The 20043-nt window shown below is 38.4% G+C and overlaps 1 protein-coding gene across 1 annotated transcript in view; it reads right to left on the bottom strand.

The window, feature by feature from the left end:
* Positions 1–20043, bottom strand: part of NBAS (NBAS subunit of NRZ tethering complex) — a 381747-nt gene that overhangs the window by 271509 nt on the left and 90195 nt on the right. Inside the window, 10 exon segments of the mRNA XM_030555399.1 lie at positions 446–579; positions 4609–4643; positions 4646–4687; positions 4690–4780; positions 6396–6581; positions 10736–10744; positions 10746–10780; positions 10783–10839; positions 10842–10888; positions 12801–12884. Of these exon segments, the coding sequence (XP_030411259.1) occupies positions 446–579; positions 4609–4643; positions 4646–4687; positions 4690–4780; positions 6396–6581; positions 10736–10744; positions 10746–10780; positions 10783–10839; positions 10842–10888; positions 12801–12884 (720 nt within the window).

Here is a 20043-nt window from a genome sequence, read left to right as displayed (position 1 = left end):
ACTTCGAGGGTATGTCTACACTACAATTAAACACCCATGGCTGGCCTGTGCCAGCTGCCTTGAGCTTGCGTGGCTTCGGCTGAGGGACTGTTTAACTGCAGTGTAGACATTTGGGCTTGGGCTGCAGCTCAAGCTCAGGGACCTTCCCACCTCTGCCTGACACAAAGGCATGGGGAGGGGGCATGGCCTGGATCGTCTGATTTTGACCTTTTGATTTAGATAATTTGTTAAACTTTTTTTTAAAAAAACATATATGAAGTATAGGCTCAAACAGTTAAGTTAAGATAGGTACTACACCAATTACATTACATACTTCAGCTTTTAATTAATTTTAATTATTTCCCCAGGAGAAAGGAATGTCATCTCAGGAAATATTTTAGATAATTCCAAACTATATTTAATGCAGTCTAAAAGCATCCGCATATAACCACATATGCATGCTCACCCATATCCTCTTTGTGGAAGGCATTCCAAAATATCATAACAAAGGGAGAGTTGGTCATCTCGGCCGCAACTATAGATACATTCCAGTGCCATACTCATCAGCTGGTCCTGATCAGGAATTATTTTTTGCTGACACTATCAAAAACAGAATATATTTTGCTGTATGTTGGAACATTTTTTCCATTTACAGTCAGTTTTTCCACATTGCAGTGTTACTGTCAATACAATCTTAACTAGTGCAAGTACAACTATAAAACCAATCTAGTGATTTCTTCTTAATTAGAGGCGCTCTGGATCTTTAATAATCCTCTGTGAAATATCTTTTGTAATTACAGAAAATGCAACAAAAGCTAATCTGTATCCACTGCATACTGAACCTGTCTGAAAGAGCAAGATATTTGCAACTGAATCCTATTTTAATTTTGAAAAAGTAAATATTTTAAACAGGCAGATTATTAAAAAAAATGTTAGATGCTTGAAACCATTATTTACACACATCAAAAGAATTTACTTCATTTGCACATTAACAGCATCAATACTGTAAAATGCTGCAGTTATTGTGTACAGCCCATCCACCACAAAACCCACTACTGCATGCAGCAGAAAAATGAGGTGCTTCTAACAATTATATCAATTTATGATTCATGAATCTCAAACTGTATTTGAAATTGTACAGACATTACAATAATTCATATAGCTCCAAATACAACAGCTGAAGTACAGCCTTACATTGCCAGAGTATTTTATATTTTACTGAAGAACCCTTTAAAAATTTCCATGCTTGTAGAAAGACCAGTTATTCACTGTTGCAAAAGCACTTCCCTCCTCCACTAACAAAGTTGTGTTATTTTTCTCTGTACTGAGGCCACATTTTGGAGGTACCTTGAATGTATATCAACTGCCAGTGTTTTTACCATCACGTCAACTTGTGCTGCTTGGATCAGTAACAGTGGATGCTAATCTACGCAAGATCTCACACTACTGTAAATGCAGGATGTGATACGAAGAACAGTGATACAAGGGTGTATTATGGGAAAAATAAGTTCTTTTGCAACAGTGCATCTTTCACTAAGGATGTAATTACTTACAAACTATCAGTGGTACAGCTCCGGTTTTTAGTAGAACCGTGATGGGAGAATTTGAGAAAGTTTTCAGCACAGACACAAAAAAAGGTTTATAAGCCACTCAGTTCTTCTACTTCCCATTACCCATTGATTCCCTGGACCTATATATATATATAGGATAATATATGTGGGTATTTAAGTCCTTCAACTTAACTCTGAGGAAGGAGAGAGATAGTGAGGAAAGGTTACTCAGAAAGTGACGGCTCATAAGCCTGTAACAGTGGATGACTACGTAGTAGTGAGAAATTCTTGATATCATTTTATCGGAATAGTCATAACTTGGCAGAGGTGACAATTGTACTGAATGTGCTTCCATCACAATAGATAAAATATTAAGCATTTAGGGTGAAATTTTCAAAAATACTCAGTGTCAGCCTAACCCTACTCCTATTGAAGTCAATAGTAAAACTACCACTGACTTCCATAGGAGTAGAGTCAGCCAACCCTGAAAAAGATTTTCAAAGTCCCATATCCCTTAGTTCTTTCTTTCTCATGTACCACTATCAGCAACAAAAAGTTCCTGCAGGCCAAATTCTGCTCTCACTTGAACTGTGCAAATCCAATGTTTCCAGTGAGGCTGTATGGGAGTAAGCAAGTAAACACTTCCATTGATGATGCACAAGGAGAAACATCATCTGGCTCTCTCACTTCTAACTCTGCAGAGCAGACACTGACAAGCAGTAAAAAGTTAGTTGTGTCTGTTAAACAATAAGATACGCCTGAAGGCACCAGGAGCAGACCTGCTGAGTAAGAAGTTATCATTTTTAGCAACACTTTTCCAGATTAGAACCACACGTCAAAAGTAGGTAGTTAGATAAACAATCAGTTGCGGGAGAGGGGGCCAAAATTTGTATTTATTAGGCCAGCATATGAAATACAATTTCACTTGCAATTTTCATTTGCTCCTAAATATGCAGTTAATTCATCTGCAGAACTATTCTCTAAATATCATTTTTGTAAGGCGTAAGAAGTGACTGTTGATACCCTCTTTTGAGCAAAGCAGTTACTGCTCTGCAAATGAAACACCAATTGGCAACCTTTGGCACGTGGCACGTCAGGGAACTCCGCTGGCGGGCTGGGATTGTTTGTTTACCTGCAGCGTCCGCGGGTTCGGCTGACTGCAGCTCCCACTGGCCACAGTTCACTGTTTCAGTCCAATGGGGGCTGCGGAAAGTGAAAGCCAGCACAGCCCTCAGCCCACGCTGCTTCCTGCAGCCCTCGTTGCCCTGAAACAGCGAAACACAGCTACTGGGAGCTGTGATTGTCCAAACCTGCGGATGCTGCAGGTAAACAAACCATCCCAGACCACCAGCAGTCTTCCCTGATGGGAAGTGTGCCAAAGGTTGCCAATCCCTGATGTAACAGTTGAGGATTGGGACATGAAGTTTGCTGCAGTTGCATCTTTTCAAATATTACATTATAAACTACAAACTGAATCACCAGAGTATCAAGTTTTTGGATCAGATTTAAAGTAACTTAAATATTGATCTCATCCATATGGGACTACAACCATCAGAAGCAACTTAAAATCTGTATCTGAAGTGAGAATTAGCTGTATTGATGTTTTGTTATCATAGCAATTATATTAATTTGCTGTTTCTTCCATCTTCTATATCATTAATGAAGATGTCACATACCACTGATCCAAGAAACAATATTGGTGGCTTCCAACTCGAACTTGGCACACTGCTATCTTTCACTGTCTCTTGCTTTCCATTTTTAGACAAAAGGTCAATCCACACAAAAGCATCCAAGACAATGTCAATGTTCCAATTAAGATTTCATGAAATACAGTATTCAATATTTTACTAGAGTCCACATCTATTACTGTGGTGAAAAACTATCAGGCACGATTGTCTAACAAGATTTATAAAACCTTGCTGTTTATTATGCATAGTTCATTTGCCTTCTAATTATTTAATGATTTATTTGATCTAAATATTTGTTCCATTAGTTTTACTTTGAATCAGGTCCTGATTAAGGCAACGTGGGCCCTGAGGCACAGCGTGACATTGGACTCCCATGTTTTACCCCCTGTGGACCTATGCCCCAACATCCATTTCAAGTAGGGGCAGCAGGGGTCTTCTCTCCTTCCAAAAGAAGCTGGGAGACTCCTCTATTTTCAGAAGCAGCAGAGGTGTCCTTCTCTACCCTACAAGGAGAGGTAGAGGGGATAGAACTTACCTTGGCAGCCAGAGTGTGACTATGCAGGAAGTGGGTGTGTTGGTGTGGTTATTGATTGTGCACTTAAAACACAGGAAGGGAATCTCAGGATTTAAGCTGGACCTTTCTGCTAAGTATGTTTTAGAAATCTAAATAAATAATCACATAAATAAATGAACTTCATATGAACTGACAAGGGCTGTGGGTGAATGTAAATTTAAAATATCTAACTACACACATTTTGATCTAGCTACTGGAAAAAGGTAGTTTCAATAATGGATACAAAAGATGATAGAAAGGGATACAGCTTATTTATTAAAGTTCTATTGTGGTCCTTCTACTTTCTTATGAGAATAGCAGCAACTTACTGAGATATGAATTTCAGCATTTTTATCTACAGTGATCAATATCACTGTTTTTTTCCCTCATTAATGAGGCAAAGAAATACTTCTTACCAACATTCTTAGCGGCAAAAAAAAATGAAAGCTAGTAAAATTCTTCAGGGAAAGGCATCAGACAGAAGTACTCAGAAAATATTTTAAGAGGCTTCAAACAAAACAAATAAAATATTTAGCCATGTTCAGAAAATGAAGTTCGATGCATTACCAAAAAATGAAGAATCCCTACTATTTTTTGACATCCTGATCAAGAATTATATAGTTTAACCATACATTAGAAATTCTGTTTTAACCTTGTTTAGGGAACATATTTTCATATCTGCATGACAAATGTTCAGTGAAAAAGGAAAAAAAAGACCGAGTCAACCTCTAAAATGGATCGTGAAACAAAGAAACCTTACTTATGAATCCAGTTCTGCGTGATAAATTATAGTTTTCAAATAAGCCAATAAATAAAACAACTATGAATCTGTACTTACATCTGGTTTTGAATTTTGAAAAATCTTCAGAGGTATTTCAGGTCTTCCTTTGCTAAGCTTACTAAATACTCCCTAAAAGTGTGTTTGCAAGACCAGGGGACTGATTTTCACAGCGATGTAGAAATGGGACCATCCACTGATAAATGTTCTTCACATATCTTTCATCAGAAGACTAGAAAGTGTAAGAGATTAAACAAAACAAATGAAAACAGAACGATAAAAAATGAAAAAAAAGCAAAAACAAATTTTATTATGTGTAACAGTAATAAACTGCCCTCATCATGCATCATCAGCACTGTTTGAAGCCTGAGCTTGCAGCAGACTCCTACCACTTAAACTATAGAATTAAACTAACTGGCAGCAGGAGAAGCCTGTCATCCAAGATGGCAGGGAGGGCTATTGAGTGTAAGGGAGTCCTATAGAAAAGCTCAGCTTTCTTATTCCTCAGTCTCCTTAGACTACAGATGACCTGGTCATACTAGGCATTCCCAGTACAATGTCCCATCCCACTGCTGCTTTGCTGGTGGCATGAGCCCAGCCTTACCATATTCATATAAATTATTTGGCAAGCTGCCAAAATTTTCCCAAGGACCTGCAAGCAAGAAAAATAAATAGTGATTTTTCAATAGTGCATGTCTCAGCAGAACATGGGACTTGTTATGGGACCAAATCAAAGGCACTTCTCTCGCCTAAGGACATTCCCCCTGCTGAATTCAAAGGCGTGCTACACTCATTGGAAGTGTTTCATAACAATAAAGAAAAAAATAAAAAAAATAACATCACAAGAAACTTTTGTAATGGCAAATGTTAGGTAAACTACATATTGGGTTCACTTTCAGTTTCCTCCTACAATACAAATTGTATAAAAAAGATGGATGTAAAAGGATAAATGGACACAAATCAGATATTAGGAATGGCAACGTACAAACAACCTGTAGGAGAACACTTCAACCTCCCTGGCCACACTATAGCAGACCTTAAGGTGGCCATCCTGCCAGCAAAAACTTCAAGACCAGATATCAAAGAGAAACTGCTGAGCTTCAGTTCATCTGCAAATTGACACCATCAGCTCAGGATTAAACAAAGACTGTGAATGCTTGCCAACTACAAAACAGTTTCTCCTCCGTTGGTGTTCAACCCTCAACTGCTAGAACAGGGCCTCATCCTCCCTGATTGAACTAACCTCTTTATCTCTGATTCTTACTTGCATATTTATACCTGCCTCTGGAAATTTCCACCACATGCATCTGATGAAGTGGGTATTCACCCCCGAAGCTCATGCTCCAATACGTCCTGTTAGTCTATAAAGTGCCACAGGACTCTTTGCCACTTTTACAGATCCAGACTAACACGGCTACCACTCTGATACTTGACAGATTAAAAAAGTGCTCTTAACTTGAGCAGTAGAAATAGTGATACTTAAGGCATTTTTACCATATTCCTGTTTTCAGTCAATCATGGTTTGCACAGTCTGAAATTATTCAGGCTTAGCCTCCGCCCAAAGGTTGGGGGTGGGGGGTGAGGAGGGGAGGGTTGTTTCATTTTAATTTTAAAATGAGCCAAAATGGTTCCGCTGTTTTCCAAAAATACTATTTCCACGTTATTAAAAAAAGGAAACAAATCTAGTGCCATTGTTGTTTGGGGATATGGCTGGAAAATAAATGGAAATGTGAAAGAAACACCTCTGGATGAAGAACATTGTTATGTTGCACATGTAAGGAGTCTATATAAGTATGGAAATTATTTAGGCTCAACAATCTACCTAATGCATTTTCAAAAATACGTACATTCATCATTAACAGTCTTAGTTTTTCACTATCTTTCATCTCCTGCAGATCTTTCAAGGTTAGGGTTAGATCACATCCAGTCTCATAAATCAGCATCTCCAGAGTAACCAGGTTATCACAAAGCACCTGCAGACCAGGAATGTTCCTCTCCATGCCAAGTCTAACCAAGGACAGAGCACAGTCCACCTAAAAAAAATGAAAATAATAATGTTGTTACCTGATTGTTTCTTTTTGGGTAATCAATACCTGAAGTAGTCCGATCTGGTCCCTCAGATATTGTTTTGCCAATATTTTTTTCCAAGTAGGACTAGTCACTAAAGAGCCAGATGAGGTTTTAAAAACAATGGCATGATCTTTGTCTTTGTTGTTTGAAATCTCCTTGGTGTTACTGAAGAGTCTGGAAGTGAGAGTTCCCTGTCTTTTCCCACACATACTTACAAAGAACTTCATTAGTCTCAGCAATCCAGGATCTGAGCCAGAGTATCATAGAATCATACAATATCAGGGTTGGAAGGGACTTAAAGAGGTCATCTAGTACAAGCTCCCCTGCTCAAAGCAGGACCAATCCCCAGACAGATTTTTACCCCAGTTCCCTAAATAGCGTCATGGTCACTGAATTAGGTGTCATTGCTCTTACTAGAAAGTTCAGAGACTACAGGAATCAGACATAAAAGGTATAACTAGGGATATTTTCTTTAAAACAGAGAAAAAATATTCCCTGTTTAATTGGTCTGTATTCTTTAGGTCACTGCACCAGGACACTGCTGCCTGGACAAAGCATGTGGTTGTTGAAGACGCTTTCACAGCTACTGCTAATGCTTCAGAATCCTTGTGGTGGGTATCTTGTATCTTCCAGTCCTACAATCTTTCGGGAGAAAATACTCCAAGGGAACTAGTCTATCCTTAGGGAGGAGGGATAGCTCAGTATGGGGAAGGGATAGCTCAGTGGTCTGAGCATTAGCCTGCTAAACCCAGGGTTGTGAATCCTTGAGGGGGCCATTTAGGGATCTGGGGCAAAAATCTGTCAGGGACAGTACTTGGTCCTGCTAATGAAGGCAGGGGACTGGACTCGATGACCTTTCAAGGTTCCTGTCAGTTCTATGAGATAGATATATCTCCATATTAAAAACAATCCTTGGGTAGGGAGGCCACAACTGTATCCACATTAGATATTTGAGCTAGGGAAGTATTGGAAGTCATCGATCTTACAGATTTTTAAAAAGCTATTTATTTAGCTTCTTGAATTTTAGTCAGCCAGCTCTGGCATGGACCTTACAAAAATCTTAATATTATGTGGGCAGTAATACAGCAGCTTACGATTAACCTTTTGGTGGTATACTTCCCTTTCCTTTTTATAGGTTTTATTACCTAAATTGTGATTACTGCTCTGCACATCCTATCAAAGTGGAAAATACATTTCCTAAAGGTCAGGTTCTCGTTCTTTTCCCTCATGATCTACTCAGACAATTCGCCCTCTTTATCGAAGAGGGAAATTAGGAGATGGATGACAGCTAATAATGATTTTGAGCTTTTCTGTTTTTCCTTAGATTTCACCCTCATCTGATCCCCAACACACACCTTTTAAAGGGAGCCATTGACTCATTTGAGTAAGGGCCTGCTCTGGTTTTGAAGTGTTCTGATAGGAGAGGCTAGCCTTATAATCCACACCTGAGAGAAGTTGGGGGGTAGGGATCAACCATAAAATTGATGCCCTCTAAACTGAAATGGACTCCTCCTACAAGGCAGAAAGAATACTAGTTGTTTCCCAAGTTAATGACAACCCATTTAACACATTAAAAGAAACACTCACACTTTTCCTAGATCTTGCCCTTTCGCACTGGACCCCAGAGAAAATTTGAATAGGGAGGTGATTTCGTTTGCAACAGACAGTTGTCTGCTTTGACAACTGCATAGCATAGCAGTGCCTCTTGGGAGAAGATGGAAGCCCTGGGAACAGTGGGAGGCTCAATCCAGCCTGAGAAATGAATCCCCTTTCAGTCAGTCATGTTTAGTAGGCTGTGAGCAGGTTACACACAGTCGCAGAAGCTGGGAGAGAAGCTTCATAAAGGAGTACCTTTTGTCCTTAATAGGATGCACATTTCCTGGCTTTGCTACTGTTTGATACTGCATGTGTATTGCTGGTCATTGTTTTCTTTTCCTTCTTTTGTGTCTTTTCTTTTTTTCTTTTGGGGTGAGGGGAGGGGGAAGTGGCAGGCAGGGAAATAAAATGGAAGAACTACAGGATTCCCAACAAGTACAAACCAAAATTACCACATTTCCCCCCGGAAGAAGCAATCTCCTGCTGAGTGGACAGAGTTACCCGGCAGCAAGACTCAGCTGCCTGACATGGATTAGCAAAAGGAGGACAACCAGCACTTGAACTAGTGGAGAGATTATGACATAGAAACACAATATTTGCTCCTCATCTCAGCTAACTAGCTATTCCTCATAAGCACAGCAGCTAGGAACATCTGAGATAAGAATGGTGAAAAGGCCAATAAAAAGAGTACAGTCAACTAGCTTTCAGATACTGAAAAGAAGTGTTTGGAAATGAGTGTGAGAGATTAAAAATTACGGGAGATTTATTAGTACAAACACTCTATAGATGATATCAAAATGTGATGGATACACAGGCAGATGAAATGTTACTAAAAGGCAGATCACTGCAAGTAAATGAGTTAAAGTACAGAAGTTGAGTACAGAAGAAAATCAGACAAAAACTTGACAAAAACCAGTAATAATACTGCATTTGTTTTTAATAGTACACCTACATAGTTTCTGAACATTAATTCTAATCTGTTCATTTTCTGTATTATCTAGTATCATCTGTGAATCTGTCGCCTTTGCAAATTCTTACTGAACTAAAACAAACTTCAAAAATCAATTACATTACTGACACATTAAATGAAACAGTGTAATACAGAGAGCTGTATATTAAAGGAAAACCTCATTGGATACAACCAAAAATCATAACATTTTTCAAGGCCAATGTAAATGATTTTCAAAGGCATTTCTGGGCACTAAGAAAAATATTCCCTATATCTTTTATCTTTCTTAAAATGCAAGGGGAGATTAATCTTTTTATTAGTTAAGGATTTAAATTCTGAAGGCATCTAAAATTTAATTGTTTTTAAATTAAATTAATGGAAATATATCTATCTCCTAGAACCGGAAGGGACCCTGAAGGGTCATGGAGTCCAGCTCCCTGCCTTCACTAGCAGGACCAAGTCCTGATTTTGCTCCAGATCCCTAAGTGGCCCCCTCAAGGATTGAACTCACAACCCTGGGTTTAGCAGGTCAATGCTCAAACCACTGAGCTATCCCTCCGTCCATTCCCCACTCTGGAGTCACTAGCAACATTATCTTTTACTGTTATTTTAGTCATAAAAGAGAGGGTCTACAATGAGGGTATCTGGAAGATTAAGCATTTTATGAAACATCTGTGAAACTTGGGAGGATCAATTAACTCAGGAATATAAAGAAATAAGAGCTCAGGTTGATCTGTAAAATGAAGTACTCAAATAATGATTAATTAATAGCCACGGGAGTATTTTAAACATCTCTATGTTGTTAACCATAAGTGAACTGCAATTATCTGTGACATTCCACAGAGGATTCTCAAAACTACAGGTCAGGGAAAGAGCATGTCATAACATTAATAGTAACACCTTCCAGTCTCATGGCCCCATTCATCCAGGATCTCAAAGTGCTTTACACATTTTAAAGATGTGGGGAAGCTAGGGCACAGAAAAGCTGCATGACTTGCCCAAATTCACACAGCAAGTTGGTCTGACATCACAGCTGAGTTCCCTGATGAAGCCACTCACTATTCAACACTTCTTCCTTTAGAAAACATGAACATAAAATATGTAGCAGAAGGGAAAATGCACTTCACGGCTGGGAAAGTTTTGCTATTTTCTAGAGCCCACGTACAAATAGGCCGAAGGAAATTTATTCCTCCATTCACCCCTATGAATTGATCACAATTGAGCTGAGGTAAACCTTAAATAGGATTGAATTCAAGAAACAAAACCTAAAACAATCTCTAAATTGAAGAGAGCAATTTGGGGTCATCTAAAATATTATTTGGCAGTGAAGTAGTTTTCTTTCCCTATACGTGCACATATGAAAATAAAAATCTGTGAATCCATACTAATTCCATGACAAGCACCCCAATGACCTCAATAGGCTAGCATTTTACCTCAGCATCTGCAATCACTACAATATTCAATTCAGATGGTTTGATATTGCCTAATTTTGACACAGCTTAATTAGCTTCGAAAAGCAATAAAATGCTTGCATCTATGCCAAAATTATTATTTCTGTGCTGCTGTTCTTACCTGCATAGCAGTAGTTCTCAATCTCCTGTGTCCTATTCCAATACAGTCAGAAACCAGTCCTATCGAAAGCTTAGTAGTTCTGTACTTTAGTAACTCAGGGTGGTTTCATACAGAATTCATCTTCATCTTGAAAGAACTGGTTCAAATATCATTCTGAGAAGAGCAGACAAAAAGTTACAAAGGTATATACAGATGGACTAAGACTGTACACCTTACCGGAGGATCGATGAGCGGTGATCAATGCATTGGCAGTCGATTTAGTGGGTCTAGTGAAGACCCACTAAACTGATCACAGATCGCTCTCCTGTCGACTCCTGAATGAGCAGAGCGTTTCCCATCAACATTGTATAATGTGGACCCCCACAGGTAAGTAGATCTAAGCTACGTTGATTTGAGTTACACTATTACATAATGTACGTAACTCAAATTGCATAGCTTAGATCAATTTCCCCTGTAGCGTAGACAAGGCCTGACACCAACAGCTAATGTGTTTCATGCAATGCTCTGAACTAACACTAATACTAGCGGTAATAAGCATTTGTACTAAACTGAGAAGTAAGCTGTAAGAACTTTCAATATAGAAAAAATACATTGATTTAAAAGCCATTTTTTAAATAATCACTATCCCCTATAAAGATGCTGTTGACAAAACCAGGAGACATTACTCAGGGAGAACTCACCCTGGACACTCCCCCCACACACACACAAAAACAAACCAATGACGCTGGACCCAATTGCACACATCAGAAAGTTCAGCTTCCCGTAGCAGTCTCTGGTACATCTGCATAATAAGGTTTTGTTTTTCATTATATGATGATCACAGAATAAATGTAGCAATACAAAACACCACACTTGTTCACCCAGACTTAAGGAAATGGTGCAATGTAAACAAGTCAAAAGCACTGTAAAACAGTTTGGGAGATCTGTCTGTGTACAACTTATGAATTCTGTTTGAAATCGTATCAAATTATAAACTATCATTTTGCTCACTGAGCACCATTTTGAACCTGCAGCCTCTGTGTTGCGCTGGAATACCCAGGAGAAATTCTTGCACCTAGTAGACAGCTAACAATGGAGGGTAATTAAACCTCGATGACTGTCCATATAAATGGAAGTATCCTTGGACAAAGAGCTAGCTACCAATTTTTCAAGTCTGGACTCCAACTGGGAACCACCAAGCAAGAGACAGATGGCTCTACAGAAGTTTAGAACCCAACCAGGGATTCCCCTGACAGAGGGGACTGGAAATCTATAGAAGAAAGGTTCTCTCACAGCCATTTTAGAGAGGAAGAAGAGACCTAGAATCAGAATGCAAATCCTAAGAATGCTCAAGAGTAGTAAGGAAAGTGACACAGGGAATTTTGTACAGATTTCCTTATTTCGCATGGATCAGTAAATCTCTTGGGCTGTCTAAAGTGAAGAGTAATTGCTTTAAAAATCCTTTTACAAAGTCTATTTCCCTACAATTACCACGTGTCCCTGAAGGCGTTAAGTATAAATCAGGGTGTCCACTAGGGCGGAAGTCTGCAAAAGACATGCTAAAGATAGAGATGTACTGAGTGGAGCCTAACACTGGTCCTGAGGCAGCTAGCCACAGGGTCCCACTTCCAAAAGGATATCAGATAGTGAGTCAGCATTCAGCAAGTGGGCTAGAGAGGCTATAGCCAAAGACTGCTGAAGCCTATCCGGACACTGCTCAGTGGCTCCAAACACAGCAGCCTCATGAGTTCCAGCAAGGGAGCTCATCTGAGGCTGTGACACATACCATTAAAGTTACTTAAAAACCCATGGCATAAAGATGAAGAGTTAATATTGTTATGAGTCCCTGAACTCATAGTTTCTCTACTTTTATGTAATTAAAATTTCAGGTTTAACACTGTATTAGCACAGTGTTGTTGTTTTGAATATATTTTTGTTACATGAGCTTTTAATTGTCTACCAATTTAGGCATAAATAGTAAAGACAAATATTTAGTCATGCATTCCATCAACCTTATTTTGGCAACCTCTTAGAGTGTTCTTTTTAACTAACTCACACACACACCCCTTACTTGCTCTATACCTACTTGCACTGTGGATTTTCACACCAGTCCTCTTCCCGATGCTTTTGTTCATTCCAGGGAAGAATCATCAACACATCATGCCTACAACTATTACAAATACAATGGAAATTTTATACAAACATTCTGAAAAATATGGATTGGCAAAAACATTCTGTTAACTGAATAGATAGTTCAGCAAAGTATTTGGATTCAGTCTATATTATGGGCTAACATTCAATTGGCAGGATCAATTCCTAACAGGTATCTGTTGCATAAATTGGGCATACAGAGGCATGAGAATAATTTTGCATACCTAGTTTGGAAAGTCTGTATGCTACTTACAGGATACTTGAGAGCTATTTCATGGACAATAGATTTTACTCATGTTATTTTGACAATTTAATATCTTAGCTAGGCTTCCTTTGCTTTCACGGTAAGGATATTTAACAAGAATATTTCTATCACAGAAGCTTGAAATGAATAGTAATGAGAACGGGACAGGATATTTAGCTTAAAAAAAGAATAGGATTATTTAAAAACTTGTAGACAAATCCATGTATTGCATAGAGATAAAATACGCCCTGCTGTATTGATTTTCTCAATTAACTTAGACATGAGTTTCTGCCTACAAACATCAACAGTGAATATTTACTAAATGCTGTAGTGAGAATCATCTAAAAAATGGAATTTGCATTTCCTGTATACAATATAGACTAAGACAACAAAAAGGTATTACTAAAAACAACTAGTTATGGTCTTTATCCTTCATCTTCCTAGTATTGTTAGGTATTTAAACACCAAAAAAGCTGGAAAAATCTTGTTAAGCCATGCCGAACAGAAACTAAGCACAAGAGACGAGAAAAAATGTGCACACAGGCATGGTTTTAAATTTTCAGCAAATTAGAGAAATAAAGTGTACTATGCCTTACTCATTTTAACATGATCTTGATAATTCAATACCATAATACTGATGCAAGCCTTTCAGGCATGACCTCTTTATTGCAAATTCAAGGCTAATATAAATTTCTCATCCCTTCAAGGACAGCAACAGTGTAGCCGGTAGCAATAGATATTTATGACTCCTTCCCTCAGTAGCTTAAAAAGCAAAATGATATGTTCTGATGCACAAATCAATTGTAAAAGCATAATGCAAATAAACTCATGAAAAGTATCAGAGGGTAGCCGTATTAGTCTGGATATGTAAAAGCAGCAAAGAGAGTCCTGTGCCACCTTATAGACTAACAGACGTATTGGAGCATGAGCTTTCATGGGTGAATACCTACTTTGTCAGGTGCATCCGACGAAGTGGGTATTCACCCACAAAAGCTCATGCTCCAATATGTCTGTTAGTCTATAAGGTGCCGCAGGACTCTTTACTGCTTGAACTGACGAAAGGTGACCTGAAAATTTAATTAACTATCACGTTTAGCAATAGGCACTACATATTTTATCTAAGTGAAGCACCCTCACCCACTTTCACCACACAGGCACATTTCTCCAGAAAGGCCACATGTCCCTCCTTCCCCATTGTGATGCTTCCAACAGTGTTGGTGGCACCAATGACAATCACAACTACCCAAAATTAGACCCTTCACTGGAAAAAAATCAGCAATAAAGTGTCAGAGAAGTATCTGCAGGTCATAAAGGTCAAGAAGAAGAAAATATAAGAGGAAGCACCAGCTCTAATGATCATAGCACAGCAAGTGGAGTAAGATCTATGTTCTATATCAGTCTGCACAACTTTAGGTATGTCTCAACTTCCCTATGTTTCCATTTTCCCCGCCTTTAAAAAGAGCATCACCTTCCACCTAAATTAAAACATCAAATCCTGATATTATGTATCTTTAAAAAAAACAGAGTAGTCTCCACAAATGATGCCAAACAAGGCTGCTGCTCCTCCTTCACTTCAGTGCTCAAACTTCTAGCCTAGCTGACTGACAGAAATTTGTCTCCTCATGACTGGTGGAGGGATAAGGCTAGCCATAACAGCTGTTGCTGGTTAGCATAGGAGAAAGGAACTATAACAAAAGGTGGAAAAACATTTTGTTTCAGAACTCAGCCAGGAAGTTGTAGTAGAAGTTGAATAAGAACATAAGAACAGCCATACTGGGTCAGAACAAAGATCCATCTAGCCCAGTATCCTTCTTCTGACAGCGGCCAATGCCAGGTGCCTCAGAGGGAACGAACAGAACAAGTAATCAACAAGTGACCCATCCCATCACCCACTCTCAGCTTCTGGCAAACAGAGGCTAGGAACACCACCCCTTTCCATTCTGGACAATAGCCATTTATGGACTTATCCTCCATGAACTTATCTAGTTCTTTTTTGAACTCTGTTATAGTCTTGGCCTTCACAACATCCTCTGGCAAGGAGTTCCACAGGTTGACTGTGTGTTGTGTGAAAAAATACTTCCTTTGTTTTAAATCTGCTGTCTATTAATTAAATATCTGCTGCCTATTTAATATTAAATATTAATTATTAAAAACACTCCCTTTTCCCTATACCACCCGAACAGATAAAAGAAAACAAAGGTGGGGACAATGAGAAAGGGCTTCAGAATCTCACTCCATCAACCAGAAATATAGTCCCAGTGCCATTACACTTTCTTTTAAGCCCTATCTGACTCCTTTAGTGTAATCTTATCACTGGGATTTTTGCCTCATGACTGCCGCATTCTTCTGTCAGCCATACTGGACCAATGGATGTGCTACCAGAAGCCTTTCACCATTATTTTTTGACTGGGCAGGTATAATTTTTGCTTTTTTGTGTAACCGTCAAACACCAAATAGACAACCTACATTAAGTAATGAGACTAGAGCAGATTGCTCTTACTACGGTCCCAAATTTGAAACTTAACTACATTCTAATCATCCACCTTCAGTTGCTTCAGAAGTTTTCCGCATATGGTCTCAGCTCAAGTGGGAACTTTCAGAAAAGTTTGTTTAGCTGCCTGAGCTATGAACATTTTTGTTTATGGGGAAGAAGGATGACAGATACACTCATTTTTTTCCCCTCTGTAATTGAAATGTGGCTGAATTCTCAAAAGTGGTTTGCTTTGATGATCTCATTGTATTAAACTGTTTGCTATTTTAATATGTTAGGATCATTTAAAATTGATAATTAAAAGCCTGCAAGGATGGGTCTGTGTAACTTGGGGACTTCAGTTCTGAACAGCCTGTGCTTATATGACTCAGAGCGTGGAGGAACTGAGACATATTCTGGAAGTAGAACAGCTCAGAAATTGTCTTTTAGTCCATTAAATAAATGAAAGGACACAAAAATGCTGCTCTTAACATAGCATTAAGGTTGAGGGATCTAACAATCTAAAGTCGGCATTATGAAATGTTAACTTTGATGGACCATTTGTTATTAACAAATACTGGTGTAAAGTCCATGAAACATGGCTAACATAAAGCAAAGCAAACCTTAACTTTTGGAATTTTTATCTTGAGTGCTTGGTTTCTCAACTTGAATGTTTCATTAGCATTAGTGGTTTGCAATGAATAGCTCAAAACTTGCAAAATTTCTTCTTAATTAACCAGAATGTCAATCATATTATTGAGTCTACATAAACGATGTGCCTCCTTCTTCCAAGTACTTTCAATATTGTTTAGATTCTCATCAGACACTGGAAAAAGCTGTTAAAATTCTCTTATATTTTAACAAGGACATGCAAGCACCCACCCAATCTAAGACAATGAATTACTGTACTCTGCATTTCCATTCAGAAGACTTATATCAACACATCTAAGATCCATACCTTTCCTCTCTTATAAACCACATGGCTTCTCCAGCTGAAAAAAATATAAATATTTCCTTATCCTTCCTTTAAAAATTATCTTGAGATCTTGCTGATTCCAGCACCAAAGAATTCATACTGACGCTGCTCCAACAAAGGAGAAAATTATGCTGTCTAAATTAAGAAGAACAATTTAAAGAGCTGACAAGAGGAACAAGGAAGGTCTTCAGAGCATTATAAAGCAGCATGTGCTCCGTTAAATACTGAACAATTGCATCATGTACAGGAATTTTCTTCATTAATTCATTTTTCCCCCTTAGATATACATCAAGTTTTTAAAAACTAATGTGCCATGCAAAGCAACACTTTCTGATTCATAGGCACTTGAAAAGAAATGTGCAGATAGGGAGTCCATGTGGAATATCTTGTCCAACATCACATTATGGCCTGTAATTTCAACAGTAATAAGAACAGTTCAGAGGATCACTGACAGAAACTGTGTTTCACTCTGTTCAAATTTGCCAGACTTTTCTTTCCTTGGTTGGGAACCAGTTTTTTTCTCCTTAATTCTATGAAGAATAGAAAAAAAGCATTGCCCCCGTTAAGAAGTTTAGCACATGATGCAGAAATGACAGCTGCAATGGTTCATACTTACAAGCTGACATCTAAGTAATATGAGCCTGGTTAAAAACAGAGAAAAGCTCTTTTTCATATTAAATCATTGGATCTCTGTATGGAACACTGTAGCCTACAAAAAAGAATCTTCATTCTTGCTAAAGAAACACGACTCCAGTGCCATTAGGAGTGGCCAAAGTCCCAAAGGGCCACCTTCTCCCTTCTCTCTTTTTCCTTTCCCACAGCAGAAAATAAAGAGATCTCTTTATGGCATGTTTGTTGATAAACTATAAAATGAGTACCAAAAACCTTGCAATTTCTGTTTGACTGACTTGTTTTGCAATTCTGAAAGCACAGATTTAATAGAGAGATGAGTGGGTCTAAGAGGGTGGGGGATTTCCAGAATTGTTTATGGGAGCTATCCAACACCCACTGAAAGTCAAAGGAAGCTGGGCGCCTGGCACATTTGAAAATTCCATCACAAAAAGACCAGAAACAGAAGAGGTGGTATCCACAAAAATATTAAGCCTGGGTTATACAAGTAAATATGGCATTTCAGCCTCAACCTGGAATTTTCTTGCCAGGAGTATTTTAAGAATCTCTCACTCACTCACATACAAAAATACATAAGTTTACAGACAGAATGAAACCCTTTCCCTTAATTCAATCACCTCACAGCTCTCTAGCCTTCAACTGCACACCAAAAAAGGATAAAGCAGACTTTTTACTGTATGCATTATCAGAGCTTTTCAAAATGTCCCATATGGAGCATCACAAGAACACGTCAAGTTTTAACTGGCGTAGTTGTAATAAACATGAGACAAATGCAGCAGAATCTCTGTACACTTCTCTATAATCCATTTTTTCAAATGTTTTGTTATGTTCTTACTAATGAGTTGGATGTTAATAGAGGAATGCATGATATTGACATGGTCCTTTCTCACCAGTTCATCTTTATTATACAGATCTTTCTCTGTAGGCCTGATTCAACGTCCACGGAAGTTAATGAAGATATTCCCGCCGACATCAATGTGCACTGAATCAGCCCATATATGAACAACACACACTTATAGGCCTTTCTCCCATATTTCGTGTGCTTTAGCCTGGCTTAGATTACAAAGTATCACACACCCTGGACAAAACCACATAAAAGAAAGACACACATTCATAAGGCCCCATTAAGTTTAGACCTCTCCCACTCCCATGACATCTCAGTGGTGACCACTCCCTCACACAGCAATATGCTGCTAGTAGAGAGCAGAATCTGCTGACAGGAACTTGGCTCACACACTAGGGTCAGCCAGGAAGTGAGAGGTTCCATGACACAGGTGAGGGAGCTGCCAACTCAGCACTAGCGATAGTTATTTCCTTTAATATTTATACAATAAAAATAAACTGACATCCAGGTCGTATTAAATCAGAAAAGGAAAAATGGTTGAAATTTTCTTGTAATAGGCACAATTGTAATCAACATATGGTTGTCTCTAAGAATTTAGACAGAGGTCAAAAAAAAAATAAAGCCACTATTTTATTACTGCTATATTGTTATTTATCAGTACCTAGACAATTTCAGAAACTTGCAGAGTTGGGGCAGGTTCCCATAAAAATCCAATATAGGAGCCAGATGCAAGACTATATGCCAAACACTTATGCGCACACAGTACATTACGTTCAATCTCTGAGAATCTGTTTTAAGCTTTCATTTTAACTTTATTTAAAATCTATTTTACGGACTTTAATTTTCTTCCCCTATATAAAATGGTTAACACTGAAAAGCAGAGTTTCTGAATCAACCTTCAATCCCTCTGCACAAGTGTGGCAGCCCTCATCCAAACAGGCCATTTTAGTTTTCTTCACAGACCACCAACAGCAATTAGCAATTGCAACATCCATCTATTGCAATATATGGCACAGTTCTAACAAACATCAAAACATCTATAAGAACATATTTCATCCCTAAAAAGTCTGCTGGGGGAAAGAGCTGAGACTGATTTTGGAGTCAGACAGCTTATTAAAATAACTTATTTTATAGCCCAGAGTACTGAATACAATTTACTTTGCTCTATATGCTGCCAGCTGGAGCTCCCCATGAATTTCAGTATGGTTTAACGATGGCTCATCTAATAAACCCTGCTCCATTTTAATCAAAATGCTAAGGAATAGATTTGAAGTAATAGAAAAGACCTGTCAAAGTGATGTGATATCCTTCCAGATATAGAACAGAAACAGCATGAGAGCACACAAGAGCAAACCTATGGGTAATGCAGTGGCAATACATTAGCATGGCATTAAACTTCAGAAGATGTACAAGGAGCACTCATCCCACAGATTGGTCATTATTTTTACTTCTAAAACTTCCCAGGGCCATAATTTTTTACCTATTTCTTTCAATGGACAGACAAGCTGAAATTATTGCATAACCAGTCAGTCGTAATCTGAATATTAGATATATAACGAAGTATAAATTTCAATCAGAAAACCCCAAGTACAAAGCTTTGAGTTCCCATACCAATACTTCCATCTATAATGATGCCAAAAAACACGAAAAGCCTGCTTTTCAGCAACTAGCTCTTTAATCTCTCAAAATAGTTTGACATATTAAAACATCTATAATCTGCAAACATTGCACACAGTTGAACTACATAATACATGTTCTCTTTCTCATCACCCTTCTATTCTTTCTCCCATCCCTTCCCACTGCTCATTGCACCCATGTGCTGCCTCTTCTTTCACTTAGTTTATAAGGTCTTTAGGAAAGGAACTTTGATTGCACAGCACCTAGGACTAATGGGACCCAGTCAGGATTGTGGCCTGTGGGCGCTTTCATATTAAAAAGAAGTCAATAATATCATCATTTACCATAGTTTCTGAACAGTGAAGTGGCCCATTTCCCCAATAAATAACTTGTATTA

Source organism: Gopherus evgoodei, chromosome 3 (genome assembly GCF_007399415.2).
Source record: "Gopherus evgoodei ecotype Sinaloan lineage chromosome 3, rGopEvg1_v1.p, whole genome shotgun sequence".
NCBI lineage: Eukaryota > Metazoa > Chordata > Testudines > Testudinidae > Gopherus > Gopherus evgoodei.
Note: the sequence above shows the minus strand (reverse complement) of the source record. Positions and strands in the feature narration are given on the sequence as shown.